This window comes from Trifolium pratense, linkage group LG1 (genome assembly GCF_020283565.1).
Source record: "Trifolium pratense cultivar HEN17-A07 linkage group LG1, ARS_RC_1.1, whole genome shotgun sequence".
In the NCBI taxonomy this organism is placed as follows: Eukaryota; Viridiplantae; Streptophyta; class Magnoliopsida; order Fabales; family Fabaceae; genus Trifolium; species Trifolium pratense.
The window spans coordinates 21,031,158-21,049,177 of record NC_060059.1 but is presented as its reverse complement, the minus strand read 5'-3'; the positions used below and the strand labels follow the sequence as shown (position 1 = coordinate 21,049,177).

Sequence of the window (18,020 nt, the reverse complement as noted above, 5' to 3'; positions counted from 1 at the left end):
AAAAATTATAAAAATATGTCCATGAATAAAAGTACAAAGTATTAACAAATATCTAATCTTCACATATTATTTCTCAATACTTACCCAAAAGGATGTCAATTGTGTCAAATCGTTTCTGTCACAACGCATAATAGTATCCCAAGCAATAGTGCCAAGAAACATGATTTCAACGATAAAACAAAATGAACAATTTTTGTAGTGTGGAAGTGATTTTGAAGCATCAAGGTTAGTTATAGATGTACATAAAAACTACCGTCTATAGTATTATCTTTTATCTCCAACTATATATAGAAGATCCCCCTTATGCAATCTTGATATCATACATTAAAACACAATTAAGTTTAGCAACTACAAGATGAAGAACTCGACTATGATTTCAGTATTGCTAGTTCTATTGCTCTTCATTGTGGAGGAAGGGGATGCCCTTAATTGCGAATAAGCTAAAACATCATTATTTCCTTGTTGGTGCTATTACCTAACCTTCAACTACTTGCTGCAGTGGTGTAAAAAATCTAAAATTTTCAGTACCCACTTTAAATGACTGACATGCTGCATATGAATGCATTAAAGAAGCGGCTAGTCCGTTTCTCTAACATTAGAGAAGACTTAGTTGCCTCACTTACACAACTATGCAGTTTTGACATATAAGTTTTACCATAAGCAAAAACATTGATTGCATGAAATAAGTTCTCAATATTTTTTACACAAAAAAAAAAAGTTCTCAATATTGAAATGAAATGGACACTTCACACTTGATTATTATTGAAATGAGATCCCCCCTCCTTTATTCTATCGTAATGTTCTCCTTTGAAAATAGATAGATTTGTAGAAAATTTACTCGAAATAGTGCTTTCATTTCCATAGATAGCATGATCATCCAGTGCTCTATGATACAGTTTGTTGGACAAAACGATTTTTTTAGGTCGAAGAAATGTAAAATGAAGAAAGGGTATGCAATGCATTGAAGAGGGAAAAGTGAGATTATAGTGGAAATAAGATGTATACTATTTCCTTCATGGATCAAGCTTATATAGCTTGTAATCCAAAATTTAAATTTTATAAGCTTATCCTTCGGTGGTTTATAAGTGAGAGGACTCATAAACCTAACACCTTAAGGTTTGGGATTAAAGTGTGTTGTCCAACTCACTTGTGAAGTTGTTCAGGCCCGATGTGATGATCCCCTGGACCCCCTCATGACCCAACACATTCTACATCCCCTTCATTTGTGAACTTTGTTACTTGCACAAAACCATTTGTCTCCCTCCCTCATCTCTCTTTTTTAATTGTAGCGCAAGCATTTCAACGTTGTCATCTCCCTTCATTTAATCTTTGTTTCAGGTGTGACAGTGTCATCTTGACATCCTTTGTATTATCTCATCTTTCATTTATCGTCTAACCAAGAATTTTTTCTCCGAAATCAAACTAGAGTTATCCCGATTCCCGAACAATTCTTCCTAAGGGAATCTCATTAACCCACTTGAACCAAATCACTTGGTTCCTATCGTCTTATCGCTGTTTTGCTTATTTATGTTTCAGGTCTGTGTCTTTGTTTGGTTGACCTGCTTCATGCTCATCTCTGTCATGAACACCTTGATTCTCACATCTCTGTCATGGGAGGTTATGATCATATGGGAGGCTATGATCAAATGGAAGCAGTAGAAACAAGCTAGCAAAATGGAATCAGATTTAATGAGACCTATTAATTTCTTTTCCCTATTGATCTTCACAAATGCATACAAAGACCATACAATTAAGCCACTTAGAAGGCTTGGATTACAAGACTTCTTTAAAGGCAGTATATGCTTTGAGACCCTTAATCTCATCCACAATAGCATTGTTTTAGATAATTAAAATGACATTGAGTTTGTTGGTTCAAGCTCCACCAACCCAACTCAACTGTGCATGTAACAGTGCTAGTAGTAAGTAACTTCCAAATGTTGGACGTCATTGCTATTTTTCATATTCCTACATAACCAAATATAATATACTAAAAATGTGCAAACATGACAAAATAAACAATAGCAAAGCAATGCCTTTGCCCTTTACTGAAAGAACAGAAATGAATCAGAGGTCAAAATTTCTCATCTAGATTCTATATTTCTTAATCAACTATACAATGTCATATAACAAGCAACAAAGTTTGAGTAGTCTCAGTAATACAATATAAATCACATTTTCCAATCTATTTGTTTTAGTGCTAAGAGATTCTTCTTCAATTCCATTGTAATATATCTGTGGCATTAGACATGGCATGATAGCACCCTCATCCTAGCACTAAAAAATCTTCTTCATTCATGCAATTAACAGAAACAGCAATCCAACTCCAACTTCCAACATGAAATCCTAAGTTAACTGAAATATTTGACTGAGCTGCATAAATTATCAAAGTCCAAACTCATCAGAACAAACCATAACACTTACAATTCTGATTTGAAAAAACTGAACAAAGATTTTAATAAATATGCACTAGCACTCCTTGATCAAATGTAAAAAGGGTAATAAAAATATAAATACTACTTCGATCTCAAATATAAGCAGAATTTGGTCAAAAAAAGTTGATTTATTTGATCAAAATTTGGGAATAAATACATCAGTTTTATCAAACTAATTTTTGCTTATATTTGAGACCAGAGGGTATATTATTTGGAAGAGGTAGAGACCTGTCGGAGTCTTGCAGAGATATGTTCAGGGTGTTCATTCAGTTATGCTCGTCCAAGATACGCTACTTGTTGTCCATCATATATCTTCTGAATAATCAATCTACATTCATTAAGATAAAAAAATTGCATCAGGAAATGACATGTCTGGATTGATATGATGCACTACATATTCATTTATAGCTACCAGGAGGTAAAAAATTGAACCTTGAGTCCTTGACATAAATAATGACAGTTTTTGCTATCAAAGAATCTTGTCTCAGCACCAGCAGCAACCCACCTAACCTAATCAAACATGAAAAGTGAGAATATTTGGATTTATAGAAGTGCTTCAAAAGAACATATTATAGAATTAGAAACACCATGAAGTAAATTATTTTCCTTCTGCGTGTAATTTTACTGTCATGCTTGCAAATTAGGATAATTCCACCATATGTTACTTCCTTCGGAGTAAACCATTGACTTTGGAAGACTTGAAGCTAGTGAACTGAATGACAAGAGTTAATCCTGAATTCTTGATTCAGTGGTTCACTTGAATCATCTGCATTCTCAGCATTATATTCAGGAGTTGGAATGTCAAATCTACCCTCAAATTTTAAACTAAACATTAGTTCTTCCTAGAACCCTTCATCACCAAGTAATCTTTCTATCCTCTCTTGTGATTCTAGTGCCTCGTCTACTTCCTCCTTATCCATCTCCCCCCTTTCAAAAACCTGCATTTCCAACTCCGACCCTTCGAATTCACAATCACCTAATTCTAAAGGCTCAACTTTAACACTGCTTGATTGTCCAGTACCTAGTCTAGTTCCTTGTTCAACAAGCTTTCTCTTCTTGGTCATGTTCATGGCTTCTTCAAGCTCCTTTTTCTCCACTTTTTGTTGTAGTAGTTGGTGGATAAAGACAGGATTTTTTATAGCTCTGGCTAAGAATGCCATCATTTGTTTCTGATTGATTTCTATCCCTTGTAACCTTTGCTCCATCTCTAGAAGGTACAGTGTGGTATTATATTGCTTCTGTCTAAGACTCATAAGCTCCATCATCAATACATGTTTCTCTTGCCTTAAACGATCAATTTCTGCATCTAGTCCAAAACAGCCAACTTCAATGTCGATACAATGACCCTGTCCTTGTTGGGAGTTATGATTAGGAATAGGCTGAGAAGGTCCCTTCTTTCTCCTTATGTTCCTTAATAGATGTCTTTGCCCTCTTAGGAATCTTCATTTGCAAATTCCCATCTATTTGGATCTATTTTTCTAAAACCCTGCAAAAATATTTTACACCACAAGTCCACAATCAGGATGAAATAACATAAGAAACGTACAACCTATCATGGGTGGCTTAAGGCATTGTTTGCGAGTTGGGTTTTGGAGGGCTAAGTCTATATTTTGATATATGTTAATATTTTAAAAGAATTGAAAGAAGAACATGATAAATGATCACATAATATACTTTAATCACTTTAAAGTAATCCGTTCATTTTTTGTCACAAATCCAGCATACACTTAAGACAAGTTGCTTTGGCAAGCAATCGTCTTTGTAAATTGTAGAAACGCCTATGTTTTTCAACGGAAAACTCATCAAGGACATGTCTTTTTAAGAACTTAAGAACTCTTCAAGAGCGTGCTCTAATAGTGTACTAAGTGAGAATGAATTTGAACCGCAAGTATTTGTCATAACACTTATTGTAGTTTCCGGTTGTTTGAACAACAACTCGGTTCAAAGGTAAAAGATACAAAAGCATCAGAAACAAAGAACACATGATATTTGATCATAGAGCTCGGCCAAGCGACCTAAGCACTTATCGGAAAACTATGAGTCATACAAAACAAAACTTGCAAGTTTGATTGATTGAAAAATTAGAAGAAAGAAACAGAAACAAAAACAAGTAGAAGAAATTAAAATAAAATTAAAAAAAGTATTTTAGACAGTAATACACTTACGTAAGTGTTTAGTTGTCGGACAAAGCTTGAGAAATTATTGTGTTTGAAGTATTTGGGAATGAGAGCATTAGAGAAAGCATGTGGATCCCAAACAACAAAACTGGTGCCACCTTTGCTCCACGAAACTATATGGTTGGTACTTTGGTCGTTAACTACATCAAATGTTTTGGTGAGGAATGGTTGGGGTCTAATTTCATGAAGTCCTTCAATTGGTTGAAGTGGTGGAAATGGTGATGATAATGGTTCTAAGTATTCTTCTTTCACCGAGTACATGTAATTCATTGTCAATTTTTACTTAAGGGTAAACTTGAGACTAGTACTAGTATGTGAATTTGGTTCGTTCTTTAATATAGTCATAGATCATAGATGAAAACAGTACTAGTAGTATTAATTAGTGAGTGTACCGAAAGATCAATAATTGAATAGAAGGTTCTAGATGTCTTAGGATGAAAATGATTTAGCACCTTCCTTGTGAAGCAATTGGATGAGATGGAGAGAGAGTAGTTGGTCCCTTCCCTTGGTTCCGAAATTTCTAGATAGCATCAAGCATCTTTTCTTTCCCAATAAAAATAACATGTCGGGGTCTATAAGTTTTAGCTCAACTAGCAAAATGTCGAAATTTTTAGGTCGGACGTCGTCACCTGAGTTCGAATCCGGGATCTCACAATTATATGTAAGTTTAATTAATTTCAGTTGATTACCACTCCATCTAAGACAAAAAAAAAATGAAAGCTCGAAAATGGTTAAAGAAAAGTGGGATCAAAATCAAGTAATCATAATATTTAGGGTCAAAATTACAATTATTAAGAATAAAAAAAACTAAACTACTGCGCGGCTACTATCAGCAGCTTTGGCGCAATCGGGAAACTATCATAACGGAAATGAAAAAGAAACGCGGCACTTGAGTGTGTGCAGTTTCACTACAATGAAAACCATTCCTCACTTTTCAATTTCTCATCTCAAATTCTCTCTCAATTACCAGAAATGATTAGAAACATTTCATCACAAAACCTATTCTTCGCGTTAGGGTTTCTTCTTTCAACAACAACAATCCCTTTCGCTCACAGCGAATCACCCACATGCTTAACCGTTTACAAAAACGGCGGCGCTCCGGCGGTGTTCAAATCCCCAAAATGCCCTCGCTGGAACCTCTTCGATTATAATTCTCATCCTCAATCAACCACGCGTTGCCAATCCGCAAAACTCCAAGGTCGAAGAAAATCACAAGAGGATCGCACTCTCTGTGTTCTCGATGTTCGCATTCCATTTCCAGGTAAACTGTTCGAAATTCTTTATTCTGTTTCGTGTTCTAGAACCTCTTCGATTATAGTTTTATCTGTTTATGGTGCTGGATTAGGTTCGATGGGGATCAAGGATGTTGTGGTTGGAATTGTGGCGGTTTTCGATGGTCATAACGGTGCAGAAGCTAGTGAGATGGCGTCGAAACTTTTGATGGAGTATTTTGTTCTGCATACTTATTTTCTTCTTGATGCTACGTATTCTTTTATATTCGAAGCTTCGACAGGAACATTGCTTTATAGGAGTGATCATGATCATGTAAATATACTGCATAGATGGAAAGAGATTTTAGGTTGGGAATGGCATGACCTGCATTCTGAAAGGTGCTTTTGCAATTGAAGTATTGTTGATTAAACGTATTTGGTTTTACCTAGAGCTGTGAATGTTAAAGTGACATGTTAGTGCTTTCTTTTTATGAATTAATAATGAGCGTGTCAGTTAGAAATGCCTAATTTTGGTACGTGAGGATATTTGTGTGGATAACTTTTGAATATCTATTTTGCTATTTAGTTCGTATTTGGAGTTATTTTATCGGTTTAAAACTGTACTAAGTGTTTCAAAGAACCAAGTAATTGGTTCAAGTGGTTAATGAGTTTCCCCTAGGACGAATTGATCGGGAGAATCCAGATTCGATTCCTAGTGGAAACAATTCTTGGCCAGACTTTACTTACCTCACGACCGAACTCTGGATTACCGGGGTCCCCTTCCCCTGGGAACTAGAGTGTTAATACTAAAAGCAAAAAAAAAAAGTGTTTCAAAGAGCATTTATGTTTACATTCACTTTGTTTCTCACATTTGTATGTCTATATCTCAACTAAAAATGAAATACTTTTCCAGGTTGCAGAATACATTTTCTGCTAATTTTGATGATTCTTTTCACTTGGAAATTTTGAAGGAAGCATTGTTGAGAGCAATCAATGATATTGATGCGAAGTTTTCTGAGGTAAGTTTGACTTTTTGTTCACTTTTACAATTTTTTTTTATTTGATACATTTTTGTGTGTGTTCTTGTATTAACATCTTTCAATTGAACTATGAAGGAAGCCTCTAGAAATAACCTTCATTCAGGATCTACAGCAACAATTGTATTGGTTGCAGATGATAAAATTTTGGTTGCCAATATTGGAGACTCTAAGGCTTTCATTTGCTCTGAAAATTTTCAGTCTCCTAAGGAGGCTAAAGGTGAGAAAGATTATGAAATATAACCAAACTTTCATTGTTAAAGATATAAGTTTATCATGGCATTATTAGGATATGTATATTATGTAAGGTTATTATAAGGATATGTATATTACCAAACTTTTGTCTGAATATATAAATATTATATTATGTAGGGTTATTATAAGGTGGCCAGCATACTCTTTATTTAAAGGAAACATAACTATAAGGTTGTTAATTTTAATATTTTGTTTGTAGCCTCTTTATTAAAGCTGTATAGGCAGACAGAGCGTGATGGTTCTGTTTCTGTGTGGAATCGTGAAAAGTACAGATTAGCATCTTCCAATGGGTTCACTCATTTTGCAGTGAAGGAATTGACTAGCGATCATCATCCAGACAGAGAGGATGAAAAAACTCGGGTGGAAGCTGCTGGTGGTCAAGTTCTAAATTGGGGTGGTGTACCTCGCGTAAATGGTCAGTTAGCTATTACACGGGCTATTGGTGATGTGTTCTTTAAAAGGTAGGTTCGATGGAAATTATTTTCCTAAACTCCAAGCTTATATCAACTTATCAAGTGTACCTGCAGCCTTCTGTCACGTGCAAGGCACTTCATTTTGACATGTAAATTTAAACCAACTCCCACACTTGTCTTAAAATTAAATTGCAAAAAGGTAGGGAAGGAAATGTCAGGCTTCAAAATCGAAGCACTAACGCGTGTGGGGCTAACAATTTAAAATATCAGGCTGACTGGTTTTTCTTTACACTATGTGTTGAAATTGTAACACATTTCTTATAATGAACTTTCAACAGTTATGGAGTTATATCTGTACCAGAAGTGACTGATTGGCAACCTCTAACTGCAAATGATAGTTACTTGGTGGCTGCATCTGATGGAGTCTTTGAGAAGTTGAGTGTGCAAGATGTCTGTGATTTGTTGTGGGAAGTACACCGTTTTAGTGACATGAGATCAGAGTGCACCTCTTCATCTTCCTATTCATTAGCGGATTTTATTATTAATACTGCCTTAAAAAAGGGCAGTATGGACAATATGGCAGCAGTTGTTGTTCCTCTGGAATCTGCTAAATCTTCTGCGAACTCACTTAGAAGAAGCTATACTGAAAATGAGGACGCAGGCTTCCCATTATTTGGGCTGCAGGAATCAGCTTACAGAAGCTCAGGTATGTTTCATGGGTTTAAACAATGAACTTCATATCTAGAGTTCCAGACTCTGCGTAAAGATTTCCTCCCTATGATGGTTGTTAATATTAGCATATCAGTTTATACATAATGAATTGAATGTATATGGTAATATCAACAAGGTTAGGTCCATTTTTTTGGTCATTTAACAGGAAATTAATGCAGATACGACGACCCTGATCTCTGAGTGACATGCAATAGCAAGGAGATATATTATATATAATAGGCATGCTATATGTGCTCATTCTACTTATAGACAGTTTTACAAAGTTTATCTTTTCTAGATGATACATTTGCCATGCATTTGTGTGTAACAATTCCTTATCTGATGTTTAATTTCGATGAAAAAAAAAAACAAATTTTCAAAGGTATATATGCTCTGCCAGAAACTTAAATGATTACCAAAGTTATTTAATTTGGTTGTTCCCTTTTTAGGCTCATGTTTTTCCTATTGATTCCTACCAACTAACTTATTATCTGGAACTTACTCAGCTAATGATATCACCTCTGATCTATTGCACCTGGAGCACCCTCATTTGCTAGATACCAAGTTTAAGCGAATATTGGTATGGCTGTAAGCCATTAGATTTATTATTACTGTTTTCTTCCTTATTTTGTTTATCTCATAAATTTAATATTCCGATGAAGTTAAGGAATGCATTGATAATGAGCAGACTAATTGTATTCTGTCAATTTTAGCATAAAACTTGTATTATGACAGCATTTTGTTTGGTGGTGGGGTGCATGTATTGTGGGCAAAAAAGTTGTATTATTATTTGAGACTAGACAACTAAGTTTTTCTATGCACATAATTTGATTACTAATTTCTCAGTTTTTCACATTCCATGTGATGAGATGTATTTTTTGGCTGATTTATTAGCATTTTTGGTTGAAATAAGTTACATCTATTATCATAAAGCAGTTGTTTTCTTTTGAAGTTTCCTTGCACTGAGATACAGGTGTTAATTTTCAAATTTTGGGAATTTGGTATCTTTATGTGTGTCCGCAAAAATAAATTTTCATCCTTCACTATACACTCTTTTGATATCATAAAGTAATTCATTGGACTTTGAAACAGGCATCCCTCTGGTCAAAATTAACGAATAAATCCTTTTTGGTTTCCTTTTATGATAGGTTGAAGTGAAACATGGTGATTTTGGATGTTTTTATTTATCTGAAAATCTTGATGATTCAGTGGATTCTAAGTGGCCTCCCAAAAAAGATGACCGGGAAGACTATTTGTATGAACTACCCCAGCCTCTACCAGATGCCCTTCACCAACAAGCTGGTAAGCAAAGATGCGATGCTATCTCATTATGTAATCTTTATGGAGTTTTTAGGTTTTTCTTGATTTACTGTGCTTATCTTACATTTGTTTTTGGTTGAATTTAAGTTATCTCTTGACAATCATATATACTTTGGTTGATTCCTTTTTTAGCAGTAGATGGCCCTGTAATTTTGTACAATGACCAAAACTTTTGCTTTCACCTGAGTTCAACTATCAATCAAGCCAAAGACCAATGCATAAACCCTGAAGGCTTTGCCAGTTTTATTGGTCTTCTTGAATCAATTCCTTTAATTGATGCTGGTTCAGATAATGAGTCTTCTGATTATTCGATGCCTGATTCAAGGTAAATTTATCTGCTTTGAATTCCTATGCAGTGATACATCTATAAGCTGATATATGGTTGCTAGTAAAAGACATGGGTAGTATTTTGAGCAAAAGTTGTCTTTTTAAGTCCATACAGCTCTGATATCTCCTTTAGTGTGCTGTATATGAATGGCCTGTACAGTTACTGCCATTAGGTGTTGTTGTATGTGCGGTTTTTTCCCCCTGCATATTTGTTGCTTATAAGTGTATACCTTTAGCCCAACAAGTGAGCCAATATGCATTTTGGTGTGTAGGTATGTCTTAAGGAGGAGTTTTGGTCGTGGATCATATGGAGAAGTATGGTTGGCTTTCCATTGGAATTGTAATCAAGGTAATATTACTGCAGAAATGGGCATGGGCAGCTCAAGTAATCCTGAGTGTCAGGATGGTCCTTCTAACTACACCATGTACATTTTGAAACGTATAATGGTAATACATTTGAGTGAAGCAGGACTGTTTTTAATGGTTTTATTTATGAGGATCTCTTTAGGTGTCATAATGCATTGTGTTTTGTCAGAAAGTAGTATAAACCTATTTTTTACATCAACATAATTAACATGCAATAACAGAAACATTCTTTAATTAGAGACTTAATATGTTTTTCATCTATATAAACATTTCTAGAAAATATTGTATCCGTTGTTCTTTCCTGCTTTCCCATTTTTCCATCCCTCAGCTTGTTTCTTATTCGTACTGGAACTGGTCTTATGTCCCATCCATTGAACTTCTGTCCTTTGATCCTTTCAAATTTCTATCTTAAATTGACCCATTCAAAGAAAGGGGGTGTTTGTTAAGAATCATAAGCCAAGAAATGAATAAAATGTGAAGGATGATGAGTGGGAAAATTTGCAGTGTCTCTCTTCCAAAATTGAAATCTGAATTAACTAACCGAACTGAATACACGGGAGTGGGGGGAGATAAACAGTAACAAATTGTTGAACACTGTTGCAACTGTTAGATTCTGATAATAACAGAATCTCACTAGTAGAATCTTCTATAGTAACACCTAAGTAAGCTGCAATCTTGTCTAATGAGGTCCAAGGCCCGAGTCCACAGCATACAGAACAACACAAAGCTATCTACAGAAAGCATAAAGCTAGAACATAGCAGAGAGTATAAGCTACACTTATCCTTAATATGCTCTTTATCTTTTCTACTTAGACTTCCTAGAGGAAGTTTTGTGTTCAGTAAGAACTGTATCTTTAAGTATACATATGTAAGCAGGTCATACAAATAACTCTTAATTGTACTGAACAGGTAGAGAAAGGGTCTGCTGTGTACTTAAGTGGGCTGAGGGAAAAATATTTTGGAGAAATTTTCTTAAATGGTTCCGAGTATTCCTTTCAAAACAAATTTCGACTGGAAGGAGCCATATATGAAGAAGGTTTGAACCATATTGCAAGATATGTGGAATCTTTTGAGTCTCGGTCCAATGAAATATGGCTTGTATTCAGCTATGAGGGAGTGTCATTGTCAAAGCTTTTATATACTGGAGAAGATGCAAATAGTACTGCCGAGAAAGAAAGACTTGAGCAAGTGAAACAGGTTCGGATACTGCGCCCGTCAAAGTGGTGGCGTTGGTTGAAAACGACGGAAGAAGGGCAAGAGGAAATGCGCAAGCTTATCTGGCAACTGGTATGTCTTCAATGTATGTATGTAAGGGGTAATTTTTTTTATCCGTGTAGTTCACTAATATATAACATGTACTTTGAAACCTACAACAACACACAACTTTTCTCCCCTAGAAAGGATTCATCAAAATTAAGATGCATGTTTTTATCAATACTGTAATTATTTTTATTTGTATTATGTTAGAATAGAAAATATTATAATATTATTTGTTGAGAAAATATCTCGATTTGGTTTGTTTATTCTTAGCCCTATAATAAAGGGATTTAGTTTAGATTTAAATTTATTCACTTGGTTATAAATACCAAGGTAAGGTAGTATCATACTATTTGATAATGTAAATAATGTAAATATTGTAATTAGGGTTATTGACATCATTATCAATAATATTTTATTGTTCCTTATTATTTTCTCCCATTCTTTCACGTAAATTCCCCAAATTTCAACATGGTATCAGAGCCATGGTATCCACCTTGAAACATAATTCCGCTGCAATTTTCCCCGAGATTTAACTCTCGATTATTCTACGTTTTACTTACCTTTTTGTTCATATATGCTTTACTTAACCTTTTTTTCATATAAACCCTAGCCGTCATTGAAATTTCTTTTTATTTTGTTACCCGTTTGTGATTCTTTAATCCGCGGGTCCCCGTTACCTTTAATCCCGTTACCCGTTTGTGATTCTTTAATCTGCGGGTCCCAGTTACCTTTAATCCTGTTACCCGTTTGTGATTCTTTAATCCGCGGGTCCCCGTTACCTTTAATCCCGTTACCCGTTTGTGATTCTTTAATCCGCGGGTTCCGTTACCTTTAACCACAGTTACCCGTTTGTGATTCTTTAATCCGCGGGTCCCCGTTACCTTTAATCCCGATACCCGTTTGTGATTCTTTTATCCGTGGGCCCCCGTTTGTGATATTTCAATCCACGGGTATTTTTACTTAATTTTATATGGATTCATCTCTTCAGCCGCTCCTCTACTGCTTCTTTGGTTGCTGCTCTTCGTTGGCTTGCTATCAATGGATTTAATTTATTTTCAGGTTTAATTTTGTAACAAGCTTAAAGCTTAGTAAGCTTTAGCTTGAGGGGGAGTGTTAGAACAGAAAATATTATAATATTATTTGTTGAGAAAATATCTCGATTTGGTTTGTTTATTCTTAGCCCTATAATAAAGGGATTTAGTTTAGATTTAAATTTATTCACTTGGTTATAAATACCAAGGTAAGGTAGTATCATACTATTTGATAATGTAAATATTGTAATTAGGGTTATTGACATCATTATCAATAATATTTTATTGTTCCTTATTATTTTCTCCCATTCTTTCACGTAAATTCCCCAAATTTCAACATATTATTTAATAACATGGTTTTAAACAAGTGACCATTGTTCCCACCCAAGGAATGTGAAATAGTAAATTTCTTTCAAAGGGAACATACATAGATACTGAAAAATAAAAGGATAATTGTTAACTATAAACCTTTTATGAGTCCTTGTGTAATAATAGCTTTAGCTTCTAAGAGACGTGGTCTTTTGACATGGTTTCAGAGCCTCCATCCAAATAGTTAATGTTTAATCCTTGCTACCCTATTCTTCAAAATTGACGTAATTTTAAGTATAAGGTAAGATGGGCCTTAGGGTTCCATGCTTTCCAGGTAATCAGTTAACATTGGAAAGCTGAAGAGTATACTGGGTTGCTTGTCAGCCGTCTAATGTATAAGGAATTTGTTCTACCGGATCACAGTCGGAGTCCTAGAATTAGGAAAAATCTATATAGCATCAAATTGGTTATGTATTGTTGCATAAAAATGTTTGAAATATTTTCATTGTTTACATCTTATCTAAGTTAGGGTGTTACCTTTTGGTATTTCAGGCCCAAAGGTTCTTTGTTAAGGCACATGTTAGATACAAAGCCTTTTATATGCCTTTGCTAGTTAAGCTTTTAGAAGAGTTGGTCCTTGAAAATACATTTGCAATATTAGAGCAAGAACAATGCCCAGCATTTTAGCACATTACATCAAGCTTTTACATATTAACTGCTTTATATGCACCTTTTCTGTCTGTGATTTTGTATATCATAAACTTTTACGTCTTTTCTTTTCATGCCATCAGTTTATGGTTAACATTAGAAACAGGTTAGCATGCCATGCAACCAGGTATCTATATAAAAATATGAATCTTAAATTTGTCCCAATTTTCTTTCTAATTTTTCAGTCAACACTGATTTTGTGGATAACATTCATTACTCAAGTATATTAAATTATTAAGAGAGTTTTGGGAGTTTGATATTTGAATATATTCCACTTTTTTCTTATTTGTAAAAAATTGTATTCATATTGTTTAGAGGTGTTCACATCCAAACCGATTCAAAACAAAACTATAAAACAATTCCAAAAACAGACGTGAAACTGAACAAAATTGATTTTGCCCATATTCAGTGAATGCTTTTTGGAACTCTTTTTGAAATCTGATCAGGTCCGATCAAATATAAGTTGCTGGTTTTTTTTAATAATACTTATTAGTTTAATGTAATATAATGTAGTATTTTGTATTGTTTATTTTCAGTAATTAATAATTACATGTTGATGTTATTTAGCTTGTACTATGTTTTCTGGTGCAATATAGATATATCAATACATGTATGTAAAAATTGAATCGACTGATCTATTCCAAACCACACTTAATCAGATTGGATTTTCTAAGGAAACAATCCAAACCAAATGCTAGTTGAATCTTTGGATCGGATAAATTTTTACCTCAAAACCGGTTTGCGAACACCCCTAATATGATAACCGTTGGTGGGAAATCTTCTATTTCTCAGAATATACTCATGAAATTTCACAGGGGTCATTGTAGAATTTGTACTATTATATTTTTACTAATCCTCTCTTTTTATTTGCTCAGTTATTGGCACTCAAGTTTTGTCACGACCGCAATATCACACACAGAGACATTAAACCCGGTAAGAAATTGGGGTAGTTTGTGGCGCCTAAGGGATTTATGTGTGTAGATTTCTAGATGAACACAATATTTGAATTTTCTTTTTATTATAATGTAATGTTCAATTGAAAGAACTTGTTTCGTTGTAAAATGCAATTGACTTGAGCTATTTTATTTTTCAAGAGAATATGGTGATATGCTTTGAAGATCCAGAGTCAGGGAGATGCTTGAAAGATACTCCAACAAAAGTTAATAATTTTTCCACCAAAATGTACAGTGAAGTATCTTAGTTGTATTTTAGTATCCTTCTTTTATTTTAACCAATTATTTGCATGTCTATATCTGTGTGTGCGCAAATTTTACTGTTTTTCCTGATGAGTTCGATGTCCTTTTTCTGTTTCTTGTAGGCGCATTATTGACTTTGGAAGTGGAATCGATGAATTCACAATAAAGCACTTATATGCTTCTACTGGGCCTTCTAGGTATCTGAAGACCCTTATTGCTCAGTCTAAATACTATTATTTACTTATTTAATTTATTTATATGTGCTTGTGATAAACACATTCTTTATGTTATTTTAGAGCTGAACAAACTTACGAGTACACACCTCCTGAAGCTTTGCTAAATGCTACGTGGTATCAAGGGCCAACAAGCTCAACTTTGAAGTATGTCATGTTTTGCTGACTTAAGCATCTTGTATTTCATTTATTTTTAAAGATTTTGCTTGATTATTTGGTGGATTTAGATTTTAGACAGTATTACCCGCAAATTTTAAGCAATCTTTCTGCTATTACAGGTATGACATGTGGAGTGTTGGTGTTGTGATGTTAGAAATGGTCTTGGGGACACCAAATATTTTCCAGATAAATGCTTTAACACGTGCTCTTTTGGACCGGCATCTTGAGGGCTGGAATGAGGGTGTGAAGGAGCTGGCACACAGGTAATTGTGCCTTTTACAAGGCTGTAAACATAACCTTCTTTAATACCAGAAACTTTTTATGACCCTCTCTGACAATTTTTTCTCTTCAAACCAGAAAGACAGACAAGATTAGTTCATGTGTTGTGGCAAATTCAAAATGAATGCACTTTTTTCTTTGTTTCTTGAGATGCTTTCTAAGGAAAATTGTTTGCTGGTTGTTTTTAGTTGTAACCTCAAAACTGAATTTGCAGCTCAATGTTGGTTCGTTGTGAAGAATTGCATATTGGAATCTCTAGAATCTGTATATTATAACTATTACCTATTTTAACATGGCTGGCAGACTTAGATCTTTCATGGAATTGTGCATCTTAATCCCTGGGGTTTCTGGCAACTCAAAAAAGTATCACAAAGTGAATCAAGTAAGTTGACCTTCTTAACTGGCAGTATAGTCTCTGGTTCATGACCATAGTTGACCTTATTAACTGGCAGTATAGTCTCTGGTTCATGACCGTAGTCAAAAACTAATTATTTGTTTAAACTTTTTCTTGTCTTAATGCATAACATTGATTGGCATCTTTTACTTTTATGATGGCAAATGTTTTGCTGTGATGTTATAAATGAATTGGTTTTATTGATTCCTCTAGGCTGAACTTGTCCCCGATTTTCACCGAGAATTCAATTTATTCAGATACCCATCTAGAAAAATATTTTTTCATTCTAGTCAAAAACAACATGGACCAAAACCTTGGATTTCATTTCTTTGAGGATGATGGACTTGAAGTTGACTGTCATTTTCTAGATTAGTCCATTCCAATGGTTCATACGCTGTGGGGTCACTAACCTTGACAAAGGAAACAAATTGTTGCTTCTCACAAAGCCAACTTTGGAACGCTAGCCAAGTCATCTCATTGGTTCACAGACAAGCTTTAGTTGTTGGAAACACTCTGCCTTCCAACTTTCTTACTAGAACATATTGCCTAATGAAGTTTTCATCTCTGTCATTATAGGTTGGTGTTTCGCCTGCATCCTGGAAATGCTCTGAAGAATTCTTTTCTAGACAAATTAAGGCTAGAGATCCTCTTAAAATAGGGTTAGCTGGCTAACTTTTTATGCTTTTATCGTGCTATGAAATATATCTACTTCTCTCCTATGAAGCAATTGTTTTCTTTTCCTAACATTTTTGTTAGTCTTGCAGTTTTTCAAACATCTGGGCTTTACGGTTGGTGCGCCGTCTGCTACTATGGGACCCAGTAAGTTTCCTGATTACCGTTTATTGTAATTTTTATGGTCCTAAACTATCTAAACTATTTTCCATCCTTGTCTTAGCATTAAAGTTTGATTGCTCTGTGTGGATCTGAATTAAACACTATGATCTTAGTAATAATAGGAGCTTATGTTTAGTTCGTTACACAGGCTGCTCATTTATTTTACTTCTGTGTGTAAACTTCAACTTCAACAGAACCTTTATTTTGGTTCTGACTAATGAGCTGATTCTCAATTTATCACATTCGTTCTATTCCCCGAAAGAAAAGAAAACACTCCATATTCATTCTTGTCAATCTGCTGGTCAACAACTGCTTTAGTCGGGTAGTGCTGTATCTAATAAATGTTTCTTTATGTTTTCTAGGAGGATCGGCCAAGTGTTGACGAGGCACTTCGGCATCCCTATTTCCAACCTCCACCAAGGTGATAATTTTACAGGAGGAAGCAACCGGTGTCTTGAACTGAGATATTCATACCAGAGGATTCAAAATTTTCTAATTGGTGAAGATGGTACAGTAAATGATTTCAAGCTTATATCGTAATGGATAACTATGGTTATACACCCAGCTCTTTTATCACTGAATGGGTCCCACTGAACAGATGCATATTTTTGTGCGAAATGCACAATAAACTACACTGCAAAAAGAAGAAAAGGACTGTCAAAATCTAGAGACCTAATAGGACCAGATGAGCATTGCATGCTTTGTATTATATATTGATATCGACATGAAATATAGAAAAGCTGTGTATTGTAGCAAAGAACGGGAGCAAAATCAACAAATGACAGGCTTTGCAAACCTTTTTGAATTTATGTTTTGTTCTCCCTTTCAAAAATTATAAAAGAAAAAAATTCACTGAATTTTAGTAAGCATGGCTGATTTTACCTGTATATGATAAATGATAAACTGGAACAAAAAATACATTTTTTTCTTGCTTATTTTTTGTTCGCTTGAGATAAATAATAAGAGATCGCTATCCTTAGTTTTAATGACTTGTGGGGTTAATTATATGATTCATCTCATTTGATTTCTTTTTGTTCTGTCATATTACAGCCTATTCAGAAATTATTGTCTGTAACTCGCTTGAAAGCTGATCCCATCCAATCCAATGTTTATTAAAATCTGGAAAACATAATAGGTATGACGGTCATAAAAAATAAACTAATTATAAATTATTTGTATTAGGTCATGCTGCATAAATAATCAACGAGTTAAATAATTAAAGTTCTAATTTTGGCTCTTCAAAAGTGAAGTATATACTTCAAAATCAATAACTAGTTATTTTTTCTTTTTGAGTTCAGATGATTTAAGCTTTTTTTATAGTTCAGATGATTCAAATTTAGACTTGTCAACGGTTCTCACTGTAATGCC

The 18,020-nt window shown here is 34.4% G+C and overlaps 1 protein-coding gene and 1 pseudogene across 8 annotated transcripts; one reads left to right on the top strand and one right to left on the bottom strand.

The window, feature by feature from the left end:
- Positions 1-2,010: 2,010 nt before the first annotated feature.
- Positions 2,011-5,103, bottom strand: LOC123902592 (annotated as a pseudogene).
- A 308-nt stretch (positions 5,104-5,411) lies between these two features.
- LOC123908600 (probable inactive protein kinase At3g63330) lies at positions 5,412-17,509 on the top strand. 8 transcript variants are annotated; one of them, XM_045959304.1, is made up of 20 exons: positions 5,416-5,870; positions 5,955-6,219; positions 6,734-6,839; positions 6,936-7,077; positions 7,420-7,573; positions 7,864-8,231; positions 8,743-8,816; positions 9,385-9,538; positions 9,689-9,881; positions 10,156-10,330; positions 11,159-11,536; positions 14,433-14,490; positions 14,652-14,739; positions 14,876-14,950; positions 15,050-15,133; positions 15,265-15,408; positions 15,728-15,806; positions 16,395-16,477; positions 16,583-16,637; positions 17,015-17,509. In XM_045959304.1, exons 1-20 carry the CDS (start codon positions 5,582-5,584, stop codon positions 17,075-17,077), a joined length of 3,027 nt encoding a protein of 1,008 aa, XP_045815260.1. In that variant the 5' UTR covers positions 5,416-5,581; the 3' UTR covers positions 17,078-17,509. The 8 variants fall into 8 exon arrangements, 6 of the variants coding, with proteins under 6 accessions (XP_045815280.1, XP_045815260.1, XP_045815269.1 ...); XM_045959313.1 differs by having other exon boundaries at positions 5,417-5,870; positions 9,692-9,881; XM_045959296.1 differs by having other exon boundaries at positions 5,418-5,870; positions 7,312-7,573; positions 9,692-9,881.
- Positions 17,510-18,020: the final 511 nt, after the last annotated feature.

Bases quoted from the DNA above. Each gene is read 5' to 3' on its own strand.
- LOC123908600 (XM_045959290.1), top strand. From the start codon at position 5,582: ATGATTAGAAACATTTCATCACAAAACCTATTCTTCGCGTTAGGGTTT. The intron at 10,331-11,158 runs GTAATACATTTG...TGTACTGAACAG, and splicing joins ACATTTTGAAACGTATAATG to GTAGAGAAAGGGTCTGCTGT. The intron at 15,807-16,394 runs GTAAGTTGACCT...CTGTCATTATAG, and splicing joins AGTATCACAAAGTGAATCAA to GTTGGTGTTTCGCCTGCATC.